The sequence below is a fragment of the Onychostoma macrolepis genome, chromosome 13 (genome assembly GCF_012432095.1).
Source record: "Onychostoma macrolepis isolate SWU-2019 chromosome 13, ASM1243209v1, whole genome shotgun sequence".
Lineage (NCBI taxonomy): Eukaryota > Metazoa > Chordata > Actinopteri > Cypriniformes > Cyprinidae > Onychostoma > Onychostoma macrolepis.
In genome coordinates, this window is record NC_081167.1 from 22,584,708 (window position 1) to 22,604,361 (window position 19,654).

Sequence of the window (19,654 nt, forward strand, 5' to 3'; positions counted from 1 at the left end):
GTCTTACATGAATGAATATACACTGAAAGAAACTAAGAATCTTTCTCTTCCTATTGATCATTCTGACATATTTTGTCTATGTCTTTTTTACTCTTCTCCAGGGTGCCTTGTACTGTCTGTTAGGGAATCACTCTGGGATCTGTCTTGCTAACCTGCAGTACTGGGACTGCATTGCTCTCACATGGCCTGCCATTGTGCGTTCTGGTGTGAGCCCCTCAATGTCTCTAGAGAAGTCTTCAGTCGTCCGGCTCTTTGATGATCTGGCTGACAAAATCCACCGCCAGTACGAGACCATCGGAATTGACTTTTCTGTGAGTTCAATAAATAGTAGCCTAAATGAGGGAAAAACATTAACTAAACATCAGGAAAAAAAATTACACACTTCAGCTTTAAGTAAACTGAAAGCCTTTGTTCATAAAGTATTAATATGATAATATAAAGTGAAAACTATTTTTGCTTATGTGTTTGTTGACATCGCACACCAGTGTCATCTTTTTCTTTCTATACTACCTGCCGCAATAACAACAGTAAAGGTATTTTTATTGTGACATTTGTCTTTACACTGTTCTTTTTTGTTTCATATTCAGATCCCGGAGAGCTGTGTTGAGGTTGCTCTAAAAATGATGAAATCTAGTAACCCAGAACCGATTCCATGTGCTGCCTCTGAACAGGAGGAACTGGAGGGAAGAAATAGACTGGAACAGAAAAACAAAGAGTCAGTGCAGTAAGTAAATACAAAAAAAACTACATACTATGCTTTCCAATTTATATACCCTTAAGCAGTGGATATACACACAATTAATTGATTTATTTTTTTTTTTTAATCAATCCTTACAGGAAGTATGAGAAGCTAGTGGTGGATCTTTTGGACAGCCTTTATGACCGAAACTTGTACGTCTGCCCATTGTGTCTGGTTAGATTGCACAGCAAATGTTTGGATGGTAAAGTAATGGAGATTCATTGATCATATGCTTGTTTATTTGGCAGGCCCTGGAAGTTTGAGCAGATAGCTATCGGCTTCCTCTCTCTGATGCTGAGAGATGACCACCCTCTGCCTTCCTCTGCAGTCCTCTTTTTCGTTGAGAATCTGAACCACGACTCGCTCTTAGTTCGCAATGTGTGTTTGCTCGTGCATTCTGTCACAATTATACTTCTAAACATATGTGTGTAAGGAAAGCTACACAAAAAGACACTTCATTCTGTCGTCTGCTATTTATTTTTCAGGGTGCGATTTCAGCAGTGAGTGGCATTCTAAAGCAGCTCAAGAGACCTCACAAGAAAGTGCCAGTGAATCCCTACGACATATCTGAGCTCAAAACCTCGCTGCAGTCATGTGAGAGCTAACTGTACAGTAACAAATGAATGTATGGTCTCAGTAAATGGACACATATCAAAGAATATCTGAGATTTGTGTTATATTTCTTCCTGTTCTTGATGTAGGTGGTGGTAAAGCTCTAAGCTCTCTGTTGGTGGGAGACAGGCCTGATAACCAGTGGCTGCAGTATGACAGCAGCAGGTTGCCACGCTCCCAGCAGGACTGGAATGAATGCTGCTTCATTGAGAAAACCCACTGGGGCTATTCCACATGGCCACGGTACACATGTTTACAGTGCTTAAAAACATGATTTGTGCACCATATTAAATGTCTTCTGAAGCCATACGATAGCTTTGTGTGAGGAATACAAAGAAAATTATACAAGGAAAAGGAAGACCCTTTCAGTATTACAGAAGATATCAAAGAAAACTGGACAAAATATATATCACAAAAATGTTAAGAAGCACAACTGTTCTCAGCATTGATATTAACAAGTAATGACAAGAGTAATGGCTGCTGAAAATCAAACTTTTGAACAATAGTGTAGATTTAGCATTTGATTTGAAGATCAATAAAAAATTAGTTTTATTTCATGGTTATTTCTTTTTTTAGGAAGCTGATGCTCTATGCCCCTCCTGAGGAACAGCCCAAACAGGGCAAAACAAGAGAAGAGATGAATGAGGTATGCAAATATTCAAACTAAATAACATCTAAACCCAAGCACTTCAGAACAACTTGTACCACACCGTTTCAGTTTTTTATTCCAGTCTGGTTTTTGCCTTGTTTGCTTAGGTTTGTTTGTGCCTGTTTTCTGTGTTGTAGAGTGAACAGATCATATTCGATCATTTCTCAGACCAGCAGTTCATAGATCAGTTCATCCAGTATTTGTCTCTGGAGGACAGAAAGGGGAAAGATAAATTCAGCCCACGACGATTTTGCCTCTTTAAGGTCTGTCTGTTTCCTCAAACCCATTGAAATGTTGACTATAAACTATAGAAGTTTATGAGCCAGGTCTTCAGGCTTGTTTAAAGCAGTATGTCAACCAGCTCTATGACTGACACCCAGTCAATTAACCAAAAATCAACAAAAAAGGATTGCACCATAAACATTGTCTTGTCTCGTCAAAGGGTCTTTTTCGGAACTTTGATGATTCCTTCCTGCCGCTGCTGAAGCCTCATATGGAGCGTCTGGTTGCAGATTCTCATGAGAGCACCCAGCGCTGTGTGGCCGAGATCATCTCTGGACTCATCAGGGGCTCCAAACACTGGAGCTACAGCAAGGTATTAGCACACACAACCTTGTTCTCCATGGACTTCTTAATGAGACTGAAACTTTTCCAACGCGAGTCAAACTCACGTTTGTGTGAGCCAAATATAGGTGCAGTACAACAAAGTTAAGAGGATTTGAGTCCTCAACATCACTGTTACACCATTTGGTGCAGAATGATGTGTTCAAGTTTGTATGTATTTGTTACAGGTGGAAAAACTGTGGGCTCTGCTGTGTCCACTCCTCCGTAAAGCTCTTTCCAATATAACCATTGAGACGTATACGGACTGGGGCACCTGTATCGCCACTGCCTGCGTAAGGACCCCTTCGTCACTCTTTTTAGAGCACAAACTCATCTTTTAGTAAGATGTAGATCTGTATGCCTCATATTATTGAGTTTTTTTCACAAATATTTTCAAGAAAAAACATATACTGTTTAAACTGTGGATTAAATTTAAATCTCATATTCTTATGACGGAAAAATCTGTTAATATACATTAGCATGCAAAATATTGGGGTTAGGGAATGTTTTTTAAATTAAAAATCAGTACTAGGGCTTCACAGTAAAGGCATTTATAATGTTACAAAATATTTTTATTTCAAATAAATGCTAATCTTTAGAACTTTCTATTCATCAAAGAATCCTGAAAATGTTTCTTGAGTACCAAATCAGCATATTAGAATGATTTCTGAAGACTGGTGCATTGACTGCTGAAAAATTTGCTTTACCATCACATGAATATATATTTTATCATATGTAGATTAAAATAATAAATGCAGCCTTTGTAAGCATAAGAGATGTCTTTCAAAAGCATTTAAAATAATAATAATAATAATCTTACAGATCCAAAACTTTTGAACAGTACTATATTCCATAATATTGTCCCAAAAAATATTCCTTGTGTACAAATATGTGTGTTGTACAGGAGAGCCGAGACCCGCGAAAGCTGCACTGGCTGTTTGAGATGCTGATGGAATCTCTGGTCACAGGAGAAGGAGGCTCGTTTGTGGATGCCTGGTATGAAATCTCTACCACACACTTCCTCTTTTAAAAAACTGAATGGATTAAAAGGGGAAATGCTGAATGTGACTTCTTTATATTTTATGTCTAAGTTTGGATTAAATCAGATGCAATGTCATCTCTCTTCTTCAGCCGTCTGTATGTGCTGCAGGGAGGTCTTGCTCAGCAGGAATGGAGAGTCCCAGAGTTGCTTCACAGGTTACTACAATACCTAGAACCCAAACTCACTCAGGTCTACAAGAATGTACGCGAACGCATCGGCAGGTATGTACTTAAATGCAAAAATCAAGTCAACATTATATGTATTTTTTTCACGTTCAGTCAGTCTTTTCATAGTCATTGTTTGCTTTTGTCTCAGCAACTGCCATTCATTCTTTCTCTCTTCTTGTCCAGTGTGCTCACCTACATCTTCATGATCGACGTGGACCTGCCACACATTCAGCCCACCACATCACCGCGCATCGCAGAGTTCACAGAGCGAGTGCTGGCCAGGCTCAAGCCTTTAACGGAGGGTGAGGAGGAGATCCAGAACCACGTGGTAGATGAGAACACCGAGGGAGATCAAGACGAGAGGACACAAGCCATCAAATTACTCAAAACTGGTGTGTACTTTGTATGTCTTACTGTTTTTGTGTGATTGCGATTGTTTGAGTGTGCAGAAGTGATATTTTAAAGATATTTTTGTGTTTGTGATAGTGTTGAAGTGGTTGATGACCAGTGCTGGACGCTCCTTCTCTTCTGTGGTCCCAGAACAGCTTCGTCTCCTCCCTCTACTCTTTAAAGTGAGTCCCAATTTTGTCTGTAATTTGGGTAACTGTCTACAAGTCTTGTATTTTTAAGTCTGTCCCTTTCTCTCTTTCTAGATTGCTCCTGTGGAGAATGACGACAGCTATGATGAGATGAAGAGAGATGCTAAGACATGTCTGTCTCTCATGTCCCAGGGGCTGCTGTACTCAGAGCAGATCCCACAAGTCCTCAATGCACTTGAGGAGGTGACTTTGCAGTGCCAATGATGCACACAGACACTAAATATGCTTTTAGTGTGAGTCATGTATGAATTCAAGGGTTTAATGTGTAATCTGACCAGCAGAAGGTGCTGTTTGTTACAGATTTCGAGGAGCAGCTCATGGCACGCACGTTACACTGTTCTCACCTACCTGCAGATCATGGTTTTCTACAATCTTTTCACCTTCCTCAGCGATGCCAAGGCCGTCGGTGACGTGAGAGCGCTAGTACTGCGCCTGCTGGAGGATGAACAACTTGAGGTGTGTGAATAAACTTGCACACTGATATATACACATGTATAAAGGTTTGTTTCGCAGTTTCTGAGGACTAGGGGTGTCTCTGGCTCTTTATTTCTATGGGGAACAACCAATCATCTGCCATGCCTAATACGAGAGTACAGACTTGCCTAGTAATTTTATCCTGAGTATTATGAATTATTTGTTCTACAATCAAATAAAATTCAAAAATGGTAAAGGGATGAACTTTATGAACAGCATTTTAACTATGATAGCCAATCAGCAGAACATTGGAATAAAATGAATCACCAGCTCACCAATGAAGACTTTTTTTTTTTTTTTCAATATCTGGCTGTCGATGAATTCATTTATTCTTTCATTTTGATAGCATAGCGAGAGACTGGGCATTTTTGGCAGTTGTAATACTTTGAAAAAGTATTACAAAAAAAAAGAGATAAATTGGAATTGCACATTTGTACTTACTTAAAATGGTTTATGTATTAATTTATAATTTAATTACATTATTTTACCCTATTTTTACCCTAACTTTACATTTACCTCTCAACCTACCTATTCATTTCATTTCATTTTTTTTTTTTAAACCATTTCACTAGTGTGGACCCTTTAAGTTTCTGTAGTTAATGTATTTTTTGAAGACAAATATAATATTACACATAGTTGTCCCTTATTATGCATAACATAAATACACGGGCCATATTCACATATGATTTCACTCTCATAATGTGTGCAGGTATTTGCACGTTTAAGACATTTTTCACTTGAATTAAGCCTGATTACTGTTCAAGATTATATATCTTCAGTATATCTAAATCCATGCCTGTGTGTTTTAGTATAATTGCTAATGTTAAATGTGTCAAAAGCCAATTACATAAGCCACCGTGGTGAAAGTGTCTCTTTCTCCGTTCTGTCTTTTCAATGATGTAGTGCTCCCTTGTTTTTCTCTCTCTCTCTCTCTCTCTCTCTCTCTCTCTCTCTCTCTCTCTCTCTCTCTCTCTCTCTCTCTCTCTCTCTCTCTCTCTCTCTCTCTCTCTCTCTCTCTCTTTCGATCCCTCTTACTGTTACCATAGCAACTCCTAGCTGCAGCAATATTCTGTTTCCATGGTGATAGATGTTCAAATTTTGAGAGAGGAGAGGACGGCAAACAGAGAGAAGAGGCTAAAGGGAGAAAAGAATAGGGTTATGTGTGGAAGAAAACTACACCCTTTAATTCAGCCTATTAAATAAAAGCATTTTGGGTTCTGTGATGCATACGATACGACCTTCTGTGATGTGATATAGAAATTTGGTTGATTAGTACTAGCCAGTCAGAACGTGACAATGACTGTTTCAAGGTTAAAGATCAAACACGGGCCAAGATCACAAGAGTTTGAAGCTTAAAGCAATAGCTGTGTTTTCTTTGTCAGCAGAAATGCGTGTCCTAACCTCTCATAGACATGCACAGAGAATTGCTATTGCTGAGTCAGCTTTTATGGCTCTCTGTGTATTTTTAATATCTCTCTTTTTGCCTAATTACACAGGGCTTCTTTGAGACCGGTTTACGGTGGCCCAGTAGTGCACAACACAACGTAAACTAGATGCAACACAATCAAATTAGCACAACACAATGATTTTGTTGTGTTATGCGCTTCTGGGCCACCATTCCGGTTAGATGACTAGTTGTTTAGCACATCAGTGGTAATAAGCTCTAAATTTGCTTATTCGCCCATTTCAACCTGACTGGAGTCCTGCTCTGGAACATGGTGTTTTGTTCTGCTATGTTACATACATTTCCAACACTTCTTGTATTCTTCTTCTTTAAAAATAAAAGCTGTGACACAAAAGTCCCTGCTCTGCACTTCCCATGCTTTAGATAACTGAAAAGAGAAACTGTCTGAACCTTTGGCCACAAGATATTAGCCTGAACTGTAACCATCGTCTGTAACGATCTTTCTTTCCTTCTCTCTCTCTCTCTCTCTCTCTCTCTCTCTCTCTCTCTCTCTCTCTCTCTCTCTCTCTCTCTCTCTCTCTCTCTCTCTCTCTCTCTCTCTCTCTCTCTCTCTCTCTCTCTCTCTCTCTCTCTCTCTCTCTCTCTCTCTCTCTCTCTCTCTCTCTCTCTCTCTCTCTCTCTCTCTCTCTCTCTCTCTCTCTCTCTCTCTCTCTCTCTCTCTCTCTCTCTCTCTCTCTCTCTTTCATTTCAATTCAATTCAATTCAAGGAGTGCTTTATTGGCATGACAAAAACTATACATTTGTATTGCCAAAGCAATTGCAGCTGGGCTGCTTACAAATAGTGCATATATGTATTAACAAAGAGAAAAAAAAAAAGAATAATAGTAATAATATATAAAAAGTATTAAGCATGTAATGCAAAATTGATTTCTAATGTATGTAAGTATATAAACTAGAAAAAATAAATAAATAAGATCAGGGATTAGACAAATTTACTCTCTCTCTCTCTCTCTCTCTGTTTGTCTCTCTTCATGTCTTTAGGTGAGGGAGATGGCCGCCACCACTTTAAGTGGATTCCTGCAGTGTAATTTTCTCAGCATTAACGAACCCATGCAGGCCCATTTTGAGGCCCTGAGCAAGACCCATCTGCCCAAGCGCAAGAGGAGAGAGCTGGGCTTAGTGGTGGACACTATCCCTTCTGCTGGTAATGATCACATAGACACATATACAGTACATACATTAAGTTTGGGGGTCAGCTATTTTTTTTAAATGCTTTTGAATGCAGTCTCTTACACTCACCAAGGTTGATCAAAAATGCAGTAAAAACAGTAATATACTAAAATATATTTACAATTTAAAAGAACTTTTTTTGTATTTGAATATATTTTAAAATATTTGTTTCTGTGATGACAGAGCTGAATATTCAGGAGCCATTACTCCAGTCTTTACTGTCACGTGATCCTTCAGAAATCATTCTAATATACTTATTTGGTGCTCAGGAAATATTTGATTAGTCTTTAAATGCTATTAAGTTCTAAAGTTTAAATTATTTGAGTAGAGATATTATAGAATTTTTTAATTATCAGTGTCGTTCAGTATATAGTATATGTAATCCATATTTAATTGTGCATGCTGATTTCTCCTTTGTTTTACATTTTAAATTACTTTTGTCTTCTAATGCTTAATGTTAATCTTGAAAACACTGTTAAATGTAATTTTTAGCAAATCTTAAAATTAATTAAAATTTTCCATAGTTTACATTGGTATGCTTACAATTGTTAATTGTAATAATTGTTGTCTCAGGCTTCTATATATGATTTTATATCTAGGGTGAAACTTCAGCTATTTTAGTCACTAAGATGAATTTACCCTAGATATATTTATATACTTTAAATAACTCTACTTGAAACTTTAATTTTTCCTGTGTGTGTGTGTGTAGACCTTGTGCGGCGACATGCAGGTGTATTGGGTCTGAGTGCCTGCATCCTGTCCAGCCCGTATGATGTGCCCACCTGGATGCCCCAGATCCTCATGGACCTGAGTGCCCACCTCAACGACACACAGCCTATAGAGGTACAGCTTTCTCTCTTTGCCTGCTGTTAGCTGTGGAGAGAATGTGGGTTGATTGGGAATGATCAGCTGATTGCAGTCTGCAGGGGGCCAGGGATTGACTGAGCAAAAGATGAAATGTTTAAACATTTCTGGAAGTTGAACATGACTCATGCAACTGCATTTTGAAGAAAATGTATGGATGGCAAAGGCAGACCAGCAACCGCAATACTGAGAATACTAGCTAAACCGAGAGCCAGTTATTTTAAATGAGTGACTCATGAGATATTTGTTGTTTCTCTAGATGACTGTGAAGAAAACCCTGTCGGATTTCCGTCGCACTCATCATGATAACTGGCAGGAACATAAGCAGAAGTTCACAGATGACCAGCTGCTGGTGCTCACAGATCTGCTGGTCTCCCCCTGTTACTACGCTTAGGTCTGTTATAAACACACACGCAGGCTCTCTTCCAAAACCTAGTGAGCTGATTTGCTTTCTGCTGCCTACATAGACAGTGCCTTCTAAGGCAGCATCCTAATTGAAATGAAATGACCGATTTGGAACAATTTATATACTGTAGGCAGAAACTCTGTACCGTAGTATTACTATTTTTATGATGTACAATTTCAACACGATACATACTGTAACACATATTGGGTAACAGTTGATTTTTATTTTGATTTAACATCTTTTATAGACTTAGTTCATCATTAAATCATTTTTTGGGCCATTTCATCCACCTTGATGAATTTTGATAACATATATGATATATAAGTTTTCTTCTTTGTGTTTTATCTTCAGACTCTTCTTTTCTGTTTTTCAGAATGATGTCACTGTCTGGTCAAGGGAAAAGGCAAAGCTATACTGAAACCTGAATTTTTGTCTGGGATTCTTTGAAGAGGACAGAAAATTAAAACTTAGTTTATGTAGCAATAGATGCAATCATCTAGTTATGAGATAACTAGAAAATTTTACTAAACTCTTTTTTTTTTTTTTTTTTTTTATTATTATTTTTGAATACACTTAATATTTAAGGGGAACTTTATTGCAGGTATCGCTGACCTGCATCTATAATGTTCTTGTACAGTTTTCAGTTTTCGCTTGTTTGAGTGCAGTATGGATTGTTATAGCCCAATATAAAGCAGTTTTCTGCACTGCTTGCACTGCATTTATTGTAATACTAGCATTTTACAATTTTAGCAGTAATCTGTTTGAAATGTGTACACATGTAATGTTGGTAAATGTTACACGTGTATGAGGTAAAAGTACCAATTTCCTTTTTTTTTTTTTTTTTGAAGTAGCACTGTACATTTCCTCCAGCCTCATAGAGACCGTGTGCATTTTGAACAGTTATGTAAGCCTACATAAATGAAAGCGTGTAAGAATATATCATTTGGTAATGCTATTCTTCAGTTGTCATGCCAATACAGCTGAACTAAACTAAAAATTCAGTATAATCAAAATGGATGGTGTTACAAAATTGTAGTCCATGAGATTTTAAACTCCTCCCTCCTGCGCTTCTTGCATCTTTTTCTCTATTAGTATTTTTGCAGTCAATAAATGTTTATTTATTAATTTATTGAATTGAAATTTTTAGTCTGTCTTTTCAGTTGACCTTTGCATTTAGTTTAGTGTTTGCAGTTTTTGCTTCAATCCAGGTGTTCTCATATCCTAGTGTCAGAAGCTTTTTAAAGGAACTGTCAGCAAATGTGGAGACAGTGTCATTGAGACTTGCAGTTAGCAAGCATTGCTGAACTTGAAATCAGTAGCAACAGTTGTAGACCATACATTAATGCAGTGGTTTGTTGGCAAGCTTGCATTTTAAATATAATTCACACTGTGTCAAAATCATGTCATAAGCCAATGTGTAGTTCAACTTTGGTTGGTAAACTAGAAGACAGTAATGCTATGCTAATGCTTGACTAATTGATTACTTGTTTTGTTGTTGTTTTTTCTTGATATTCCTTTTACAAATATTTGACAAGTCAAGGGATGTTTGTAATAAAGTGTGACAAAGTATGCAAGTAAAGTCTTTTTTGTGCTTCTCCCATGTTGCTACTGACATATAGCAATTAGTTTGATGTAATATATGTTAAAAATACGTTCACTTTCCTAAATGATAAATATATATACTGTATACACACACACAATTTGTGTATTTGTAATTGTGTGTCTGCTCTTATTTAAATGAAGAAAAAAAAGTAACAATGTTAAACATATAATACATCACATAATGTGCATAATTTTGTATAATTAAATTTAGATTTAGATTTAGTCATTTTGCAGACGCTTTTATCCAAAGCGACTTACAATTGGGGAATACATAAAGCGATTCATCTTGAAGAGGCAATCAGACAGACGAAGTGCTTGCAACACCAAGTCTCAGGCATTGTTCAAATAAATACAAACTACCTAAGGAAGGAATAAGTAAAGAGAATTTTTTTTTTTTTTTTTTTTAAGTTTGGGTATAATTATATATATATATATATATATATTATATATATGAGTGAAATAAAATACAAAGGAAATGTTATATAAGCATTATATTTTATTTCACTATATATATATATATATATAATTATAGCTATAGCCTGAACTGTAACAATCAATATAGCAATCTATATAATTAAATCGCAAACAAAATTAGACTCTTTGTGCTTCCTGAGTGAGCATCCTGTACTCACGGGCACGCGCTTGCTGTCCATTCACGGCTTCAATATGATTCCAGTGAGGCGCGCCCACTCTCCTTCTGCGCATTAAATTCACTCTGTTTTTCATTCTTATCTTTTGCTTTGATACTCTTTCTCTAACTAGGATCCTTGTAACGTTCATGTACTTTGGAAATTCGTACAAATGTGGAAAACGCGGCGTCGTAAAAAAGGCACACACAGGGAATCCATGGTAAGAAAATCATGTTTTTTTCGGCAAGTGGAGAAAGAATGCCGCAGGGTTACAGGCATTATAGGCGACTGTGTGTGTAGACTGAACGATTTATTAGATATTTACCGGACGTTTGTTTTAACGATGCATGTGATTTATTGTATGTTCTTTCAAAGATGGGGGGCTGGATGCATTTTTGACACGATTTTATAGTCGGCGCACATTCACCTGCAGTAATATAATTCTTAACAGAGGTTAACGGATAAGAAAAGCCTTCAGATACTATGCAGATTGTTGCAGGCACGTATTCATCTTAATCGATAGATTTGTGGATGACGGGAGCGCGCACAGATGATATAAGGTACAATAGTCATCCTGATGCTTTGTGTTTTTAAAGAAATTATAAATAATTTGTGCACCAAGTGATATAACATAGATTAAAACGAATCCTTCGAATGGTTAAAAAAGCCATTAGGTTTAGTTATGCATGTTCATTTATTGTGTTACAGTTATCATACACAAAGCTTCATATTGTCTGTTACTAATCAATATTTCTTTATCCCTTGTGTCCTTGCAGCAATCCAGTGGGTCTACCATGAACCATGTGCACAATGGGAGTATTAGCTCGCTCTTGGGTGACCTAAAGGCAAAATGGGCAAAACTCTGAGGCTGTGACCACTTTGCATCCCCATGTGTACCATGAACAGCACTGCCTGGCCTTTGGACCTGGCTGAGTTTGCGAAACCTCGGAGCTTTAACAACTCTCAGAGCCAGTCTGCTTCGGTGAGCGGCTGGGCCTTAATCCACACGGCTACCCTCGCCTCCTGCTCCCTCCTGTTGGTCCTCATCTTTTGTCTCGGTTCTTATGGAAACTTGGTGGTCTTCTTGTCCTTCTTTGACCCGGCGTTCCGCAAGTTCCGCACCAACTTCGACTTCATGATCCTCAACCTATCCTTCTGCGACCTGTTCATTTGCTGCGTCACTGCGCCCATGTTTGCAATGGTGCTCTTTCTGGACGCTGGAGACACTAGCGGCGGCGTGTCCAAGGGCTTCTGCTTTGCCTTCCACCTCACCAGCTCGGGCTTCATCATTATGTCCCTCGAAACGGTGGCTGTGATTGCCCTACATCGGCTCCGCATGGTCCTGGGTCAGCAGCCCAACCGTACGGCCTCGTTTCCCTGTACTCTGGCCCTCACGGCACTATTATGGACCACCAGTTTCACGCTGGCAGCGTTGGTCACCTTACGAGCGTATCCCAGGAGCTCTGGACCTTGCCTGCCCCACTTTGGTCTTATCGGCAACAAGGCCAAGGTAGTATTGTACGTATACATTGCGGACTTTGCTTTCTGTGTAGGTGTGGTGTCCATCTCGTACCTCATGATCGCTCAGGCGTTGAGGAAGAACGCCCAGGTTCGGAAGTGTCCCATCATCACGGTGGATGCGACACGTCCACCTGCTTCTCATCCGCCGCTCATTGCCGCAGGTTTCGAGGGTATGCAGTGTACAGTGCAGGTGCCCTCGCTGTACCGCAACCAGACCTACAACAAGCTTCAACATGTCCAGACGCACTCCTTCACCAGGAGAACCAACCAGCCCCTCGTGCCTGGGGCTGCCACTGGAGCAACTTGCTGCCAGTTGGTCTCCACAGTTAACCTGGCGACAGCCAAGGATTCAAAGGCTGTGGTCACATGCATAGTGATCGTCATCTCAGTGTTGTTGTGCTGTCTACCACTAGGTATATCCTTGGCGCAGGATATGGTGTCACCGGAGAGCAGCTTTGTCCACTACCAGTTTGAGCTCTGTGGATTCGCCCTCATCTTCCTGAAGTCTGGAATCAACCCGTTTGTATACTCGCGCAATAGCGCGGGTCTGCGCCGCCGTGTGCTCTGCTGCCTCCAGTGGCTGACCTTGGGTTTCCTTTGCTGTAAGCACAAGACACGCCTACACGCTATGGGCAAAGGAAGCCTGGAAGTCAACCGTAACAAGTCCTCACACCACGAGACCAACTCTGCGTATATGCTCTCACCGAAGCCTCAGAGGAGGCTGGTGGACCAGGCTTGCGGACCCAGTCATTCCCGGGACAGCATGCCTAGTCCCTGTGTCACCGCTGGACGCAAGCCCCGACCCCCGAGCACATCTACGCCCATCAATACACGCATAGAACCCTACTACAGTATTTATAACAGCAGCCCGTCAGCAGGCCCGAGTTCCCCCAACAGCCTGCAGCCGGTCAACTCTCAAACCACAGCCTTTGCCAAAAGCTACGTGGCTATGCACTACCACACCCACCAGGAGGCGCTGCAGGACTTTGACAGCACCTCGGCTCATCAGATTCCCATCCCATCAGTCTGAGCTGTAGAGCTTCATACTGCTTGCTCAGCATCCAAAGGAGAGCATATATAGTGTTTGCTTGTGGTTTGCTAGTGGTGTTTTGCTCAAGAGACAATATGCATCGAGTATCCAATAAAAAGAAAATGGGACTAGCTAATTGTCGCTTTCCCCAAAAGTATTATTCTCAATGTTTTCTGGACTGAAGGATGTTCTATTTTTACATTGACGTGGCATTTTCATGTACAGTAATAGTCTTCACGCAGATTATGTATTTGTGAAACATCCTACATTTTATATATGAACTAATTAAATGTTTTGCAAATGTATGCTGACATCTCTTACTGACTAATAATGTACAGCTGTAGTTTTCTTTGTCAGTCATCGCTTTTAAGGTATTGACATTCCTTAAGCATTAATAAGCTATGGATGGATGTTTCTATGTAAGAGCATTATTAGTTCTCTGTGAAGAAAAAAAAACTATCAACAAAAAGAGACACTAGCACCGCCTAGTGTAGGTAAATGGACCCTTCTGGCCAATTTGTAATGTTTAGCAGAGGCATAAATGTTTATTTCTCTATAAGAATTTTTAGTTTTTTTGTTATAATGAATAGTGCTGCCCTAATGATTGTTTAGGAAAATATATTGGTTTAATTTTCATTGTAACATAAATGGGGAAAAAAGATTTACACTGCAAAAAAAATCTTAATTCAGCTTTTTTGCTTTGTTTTCCAGCACAAAGAGATTTGATAAAAAAAATAAGTATATAATACAATTTTGAATTTTTTTCAGAAAACAAGACTTTGCATATTAATTAAATGTATCTTGATTTAAGAATGTTTAAATACCTGTCCTGGAAAATCAGGCAAAAATACTAAAATCCAAATTTTTGCAGTGTATTTATTACGGTGGTGTAACTTGAAAGTGACTTCAAACATGAAAGTCATATTTTATTCAACTGAGCATGTACAGGCTGAGTAAAAACCAGCACTGCAGGCAATGCAATGAAATAGTCTTGATAAATTTGTTCTTATAAGAGTTAAGAGGAGCCCTTCACCAAACACATTGTACAATAGTGGAAGTGGTTACATTTAAGTGAGGGTAATCACAAATTGTAAACATAAATCAATGACCCATGATTTCCAAAAAAAAAAAAAAAACGGTTTAATTACATTCACTCTCCTTTGCATACAAGACAGTGTATTTTCCCTTGCAATTTGCATTGCACAATTACTTCTTAAATCACTTTTTAAAACAATGTAATAACCATCTCCATCTGCACAGTGATTAATGGCAAGCACTGAACTACCAGAAGTTTGATCAAATAAATAATGTATATTTAAAACAGCTGACCAACTTGCACAATCAATTGATTAACAGAACAAATTAATCATTTGATTAGATTTTTAAAGTGACTTTACCATAGCCAACCATCTAACTGTGTCAAAGCATGAAAAAAAGAGGAACAAACATATTCTTCAACAGGTTTGAGATTTGTAAAAAAAACATTGAGAATTCAGTCCTAGCGGCATCTTCAGGTTTAAAAGTTTCTTCAAATCTCCTCCTTGTTTAGTCTTCAAACAACAGAAAGTGCAGTCACTGAGGGATTTTCTCAAAGGGTGGAGGGTCTGAGGTTCAAGTCCACGTTATCGCCATGATCTATGGAACTACTAGACTTCATCAGACTTTTATCTCTCCCTCTGAGCATCATACTGCCTTCCTCTTCTGTATTGTTCATTCTCCAAACTAACCATTCCTCCATATAGACTAGCTAGGGATTGAAAGAAGTCCATTTTCATCTGCAGTGTCCAAGATCTTGCATATTACAGGCGACTCAACCTGTGGCAGAATGATAACCAGGATAAGTGTTATCCACATGAAATGATCACACTGTAGCATCACATCAAAGCATCATAAAAATAAAAAATGCCACTCACCCCTAGAATATATTGACAGGTCTGAGGTTCCAGCATGTAAACTGTAACAGCATGAGGAGACTCTGACTCTTTACACCTGAGACAAAACAGGTAGGTGTTAGTGGCAGCATTCAACAAACCCAAAAACCTCAAATAGTATCAAGAAGTTTGGATATCTCACTTGAGCTTGACTATAACCTGTCTCGGTTTCCCTGTTAGGTCACAATCATCTCCACGGCCATAGAAGTGAGATACGACCCTGATGAGGTATCGCCAAGACAACATGACATTAAAATATGACACACAGATATATAGATATATACACATACAAACATACACGCATATGTAGTCTGTTTGATTTTTCTCCAAACTTTTTAAGAGTAGTATGTATATATGTTATTTTATTATTATTTTTTTATATTATTCTGTAGTTTTTTTTTTGTTTGTTTTTTTAAACATGGTAATATGTGAAGGAAATATAATCATACTTGACTTTCTGCGCTCCATCGTCTTTCAAATGATAAGATCGTGCCACGTTTTTCTTGGCCCAATTAATATGATCCTCGGTGTTCCAGCTGCCCACCACCACAATGTTCTTCCCTTGTTCTTTATCCTTCAACCAAATGCACAAAATGCAATTTAGCTCTCATAATCAAGACCTTCTCTCATAATCCAGACTATTAATCTGGAATTATTATATTTTCTAAAGAATTCAAAGACTTCACAACTCTTACATCATGATACTGGTGGACATGCTTTCCATAACAGAATTCATACTTCCACCATCCAACACCCTAGACAGAAACAAACATATGTTAAACTGGGAATCCAACTTAAAGATCTACAGAAACAAAATCCATCCATCCTCACCCCGTGCAGACAGTATGAGCCACTCAGAAACTCCTTGATCAGCTGTTCATCAGTCAAACGAGAGATGTGGGTGGTGCCAACGGTGACCTGGGCTTGCCCACCCACTGTCAAGGGCTTATGGGTAGAGGTATACGCCTCTTCTTTCACTGGAGATGCGTCCTCCTTAGCAAGGGAGACATTTTTACATTAAATAAGTTTTTATATACTTTTCAGAACTATTTTTTGCAGCAGTTATTCATTACCATCCCCTTATCCCCAAGTAGGTTAGTGTGAAGATAAAGTGCAGATGCGTACACACCCTGAATCCTCTCTGTTCTCTTTCGCCACTTGAGCTGAACGGTGGTTTGAGCAGCTCTTCCCGCTCCCGATCCAGCTGGGACAGACTCTGAGGTCTGAGAGGGGAGCCACCCAGAGCCTGGCAAAAGATGTCATTCACTGGGGATGACTTGAACCTGAGGAAAGATGGGCTGGATTATGTCACAAAGGACTAAAAATAGAAATTGACTTTGAAGGTGTTTGTGTATGTACCTGTATTTCGGGTGAGAACAGAGGAGGGGTGTGAGCACCACTACTTCATACTGACAGGTGATGACCTCAGCGATCGTGAGGATCTCATGTTTTGCCTCCGGGTGGCAGACGTACAGCACTGCGGTAGAGCGAGGTGTATTCTGTCTCAGAGAGCATTCAGTCCCGTGTCCCATCTCTACGGGATAGTATGGTGTCAGCTGACCTTCTATATTCTTTGTTGGCACCTGGGAACACAAAGAGAGTTTTTTTTTTTTTAAATCCTCAGGTGACACACATTTCCTGCCTTTATATTTAACAGCTACAAACCTGTGTGTTGGTGTTTGATCTTTCTGATTCAGAGTCACTGGATTTCTCAGTTTCTGATTCTGAGGAGCAGATCATATTTTGATCAAATATTTAATACTTTACTAGAATATGGAAAGAAATAATTATAAAAACTTAAATTAACCAACCTGCACTCTCTTTTTTCATGGTACCCAGAAAGTATTCCTGAATGTTGATCTTCTGAGGAACCAGAGACAAATAAGTCCATTGAAAGTCCATTGTTTATATTACTTAGAAATATCTTAATATAATCCATCCACATACACTAATGTTTGGGATCAGTAAGATCTTTTAAAAGAAATGAATACTTTTATTCAGCAAGGATGTATTTAATGGATCAGGTGACACTGAAGAGTGAAGACTGTAGTAATGGCTGCTGAAAATTCAGCTTTGCCATCACAGAAGTAATTATAGTAAAATAGAAATCAGTTATTTTAAAGTAATTATATTTTTAAATATTACTGTTTCACTGTATTTTTAAACAAATATATACAGCCTTGGTGAGCATAAGAGACGTCTTTTAAAAACATTGCCAAATCTTACGAATCCCAAATTTTTGTGTAGTACTGTATGCATTTTTAATAATATATAAGGAATGCTTTAAATAAGGATCTGGCATGTTCTTTTACAGCAAATGTCATAACCAGTGATTTTACCTGCCCTGTCTCCTTGTCCTCATGGTACTGCCGTACATGCTTCCCGTGGCACACTTCATATGTCCAGTATGACTCGATCTGTCATAGTTGCAATAAAAGCAATTCATATGACTGTGTTTATAAACTTTAAACAGAAACTGAAAAATGAAACTCACTCTGTAGGAGCAGCTGCTCTGTTTGAATAACGGCTCCAGCAGCGCAGCTGGACTCGGTCCATCATACTCCTTCACGTCATCCTTCAGAAATGAGACAGACAATAAACTGATCAAATAAAACGGAACCAAACGATACACAGAATGGCTTAAGATAATAATAACTAAAAAATTGGCCATGCATAACCACACCTCCAGGTTGCCAGACAAAGATGGCAATAAACATTTGTACTTTTCTTTTTCCACAGTTGTCATGATAACATAGTCATCTTCTTTGTACAGGCCTCCTGACGTTGACTGCAGAGAAAGGGATATTATTATATATTAGTGCACGTTTAACTTCTGCAGAAGCAAATAACCACTGATAAATCCAGAGAGATAAACTAAACAGCTCTACTTGCCGTTTATGTACTTTAATACTTAATAATGCTGTTAGAGAGTATATTCACACTACAAGACAGCTCAACATCCAGCTGTTATGAAGCGACCTCAGCCAACAAGCTGACAACTAAATAAACACGTTTGTATTTACAGCTGTCATGCGAAACGTCGGGGTTTATTAACTTAGATGTCAAGACTCACCAGGGTGAAGTCTGCCCCGGGCCACTTGATTTTGAAGGGGATTTCATCAGAAAACACAGGAGATCCTGCACGATTTGCAGACACTCCGACCAAAATCAGCCCCAAAATCCAACGCCAAAACACCCGCATCGCCCCTGCTGAGCCTCCAAAAGCGCTATCGGGACATTAGAGAAAGACAGCTGGAGGAGAAGGGTCAGAAACACGGTTACTACAGGTAATCAGTGAGATCTAATAGCCAACTGACTGCTGATAGTTTAACTAGAGTTAAAACAGGAAGCGCACCAGTACTTTGTCATCTTGCCACGTCCATTTCCGGCATCAGACGGAAATTCACCTCAGCCAATAGCGCGTGGAGGCGCATGAGCCGCTGTTAGTACTGCTGTCCTAATATCTGTTTTTTTTTTTTTTTTTTTACAGTCTATGCCTAATATACGCTGCGATAACAGATTAATAGTTATATTTTGGGAGATTAAGAAAATATAATTTAAACTTTAAAAACACAGTTGTGTGAGAGGGTCTATTTGTGCTAATCAGTAATATTTTAAGAAATTGCAACTGTATTCATAAGCAAATATTTTACGTTGTCTTGTTTATGTAATTTTCTCCAATAAATGACTTTACGTTGTCTTGTTCATGCAAACGTTTATGTAATTTTGGTTTGAAACATTTCTGAAAGTGTTTCATCTAATAATTTATTGGCACAATGGGCAAAAAGCTAAATTATGAAATTATGCTACTTCACAAAATCTCTCAGAACACCGATTTACTGCTGTTTTCCAACACATTAGGGCTCAAATAACAGGCCTACAATTCAATTTTTAAAAAACATCCCAAACTATTTTCAGAAATATTGCTTTTATTTTTAATTATTTTGTATCTTTTTATATTGTAAACAACAACAAAAAAACATCATATAAAACATTTTGCAAAATCAGTTGAATGGTTAAAATCCATTTAATTGCAGTGATTCACTGTTAAAATGGTTCTCAACAGAAAAGGGTTCTTCGGTTTGTAACAATAGCAGAACCCTTTTTAGTGCTAAATGGAACCTTTTTTATAGGGTTCCATATAGAACCAT

General features: G+C 38.6%; 3 protein-coding genes across 9 annotated transcripts in view; 2 read left to right on the forward strand and 1 right to left on the reverse strand.

Annotated features, from left to right (window-relative positions):
* psme4a (proteasome activator subunit 4a) overlaps positions 1-10,390 on the forward strand; it is a 28,463-nt gene extending 18,073 nt beyond the window's left edge. For all 3 annotated transcript variants that reach the window (XM_058796265.1, XM_058796266.1, XM_058796267.1), the window contains 20 exons: positions 102-311; positions 588-724; positions 838-891; positions 988-1,117; positions 1,225-1,333; positions 1,441-1,594; positions 1,928-1,997; positions 2,138-2,263; positions 2,443-2,595; positions 2,792-2,896; positions 3,508-3,599; positions 3,735-3,866; positions 3,996-4,204; positions 4,299-4,384; positions 4,466-4,594; positions 4,712-4,867; positions 7,332-7,494; positions 8,230-8,363; positions 8,644-8,778; positions 9,164-10,390. In XM_058796265.1, coding sequence (XP_058652248.1) covers positions 102-311; positions 588-724; positions 838-891; positions 988-1,117; positions 1,225-1,333; positions 1,441-1,594; positions 1,928-1,997; positions 2,138-2,263; positions 2,443-2,595; positions 2,792-2,896; positions 3,508-3,599; positions 3,735-3,866; positions 3,996-4,204; positions 4,299-4,384; positions 4,466-4,594; positions 4,712-4,867; positions 7,332-7,494; positions 8,230-8,363; positions 8,644-8,778 — 2,484 coding nt within the window. In that variant the 3' untranslated portion in view covers positions 9,164-10,390. The remainder of the gene's footprint in view (positions 1-101; positions 312-587; positions 725-837; positions 892-987; positions 1,118-1,224; positions 1,334-1,440; positions 1,595-1,927; positions 1,998-2,137; positions 2,264-2,442; positions 2,596-2,791; positions 2,897-3,507; positions 3,600-3,734; positions 3,867-3,995; positions 4,205-4,298; positions 4,385-4,465; positions 4,595-4,711; positions 4,868-7,331; positions 7,495-8,229; positions 8,364-8,643; positions 8,779-9,163) is intronic.
* Positions 10,391-11,052: 662 nt separating this feature from the next.
* Positions 11,053-14,356, forward strand: gpr75 (G protein-coupled receptor 75). Of its 2 annotated transcripts, XM_058795017.1 has the most exons (3): positions 11,053-11,241; positions 11,473-11,581; positions 11,798-14,356. In XM_058795017.1, exon 3 carries the CDS (start codon positions 11,911-11,913, stop codon positions 13,570-13,572), a length of 1,662 nt encoding a protein of 553 aa, XP_058651000.1. In that variant the 5' UTR covers positions 11,053-11,241; positions 11,473-11,581; positions 11,798-11,910; the 3' UTR covers positions 13,573-14,356. The 2 variants fall into 2 exon arrangements, with proteins under 2 accessions (XP_058651000.1, XP_058650999.1); XM_058795016.1 differs by lacking the exon at positions 11,473-11,581.
* Positions 14,357-14,485: 129 nt separating this feature from the next.
* erlec1 (endoplasmic reticulum lectin 1) lies at positions 14,486-18,974 on the reverse strand. Of its 4 annotated transcripts, none has more exons than XM_058795019.1 (15): positions 18,859-18,974; positions 18,577-18,755; positions 18,187-18,291; positions 17,998-18,078; positions 17,843-17,920; positions 17,315-17,366; positions 17,169-17,227; positions 16,863-17,086; positions 16,633-16,786; positions 16,335-16,496; positions 16,199-16,258; positions 15,953-16,077; positions 15,646-15,723; positions 15,486-15,561; positions 14,486-15,387 (listed from the first exon to the last, which is right to left on the reverse strand). In XM_058795019.1, the coding sequence occupies exons 2-15, from the start codon at positions 18,703-18,705 to the stop codon at positions 15,316-15,318; spliced, it is 1,455 nt and encodes a 484-aa protein (XP_058651002.1). In that variant the 5' UTR covers positions 18,706-18,755; positions 18,859-18,974; the 3' UTR covers positions 14,486-15,315. The 4 variants fall into 4 exon arrangements, with proteins under 4 accessions (XP_058651002.1, XP_058651003.1, XP_058651004.1 ...); XM_058795020.1 differs by having other exon boundaries at positions 18,865-18,929; XM_058795021.1 differs by lacking the exon at positions 18,859-18,974 and having other exon boundaries at positions 17,315-17,363; positions 18,577-18,852.
* Positions 18,975-19,654: the final 680 nt, after the last annotated feature.

What these genes read in the sequence shown, in the direction of transcription:
- gpr75 (XM_058795017.1), top strand. Translation starts at nt 11,911, where the DNA reads ATGTGTACCATGAACAGCACTGCCTGGCCTTTGGACCTGGCTGAGTTT.
- erlec1 (XM_058795019.1), bottom strand. Translation starts at nt 18,705, where the DNA reads ATGCGGGTGTTTTGGCGTTGGATTTTGGGGCTGATTTTGGTCGGAGTG. An exon ending in GAGAACAGAGAGGATTCAGG is followed by an intron (nt 16,497 to 16,632) that starts GTGTGTACGCAT and finishes TCCCTTGCTAAG; the next exon opens with GAGGACGCATCTCCAGTGAA. An exon ending in CAGGTTATAGTCAAGCTCAA is followed by an intron (nt 15,562 to 15,645) that starts GTGAGATATCCA and finishes GTTTTGTCTCAG; the next exon opens with GTGTAAAGAGTCAGAGTCTC.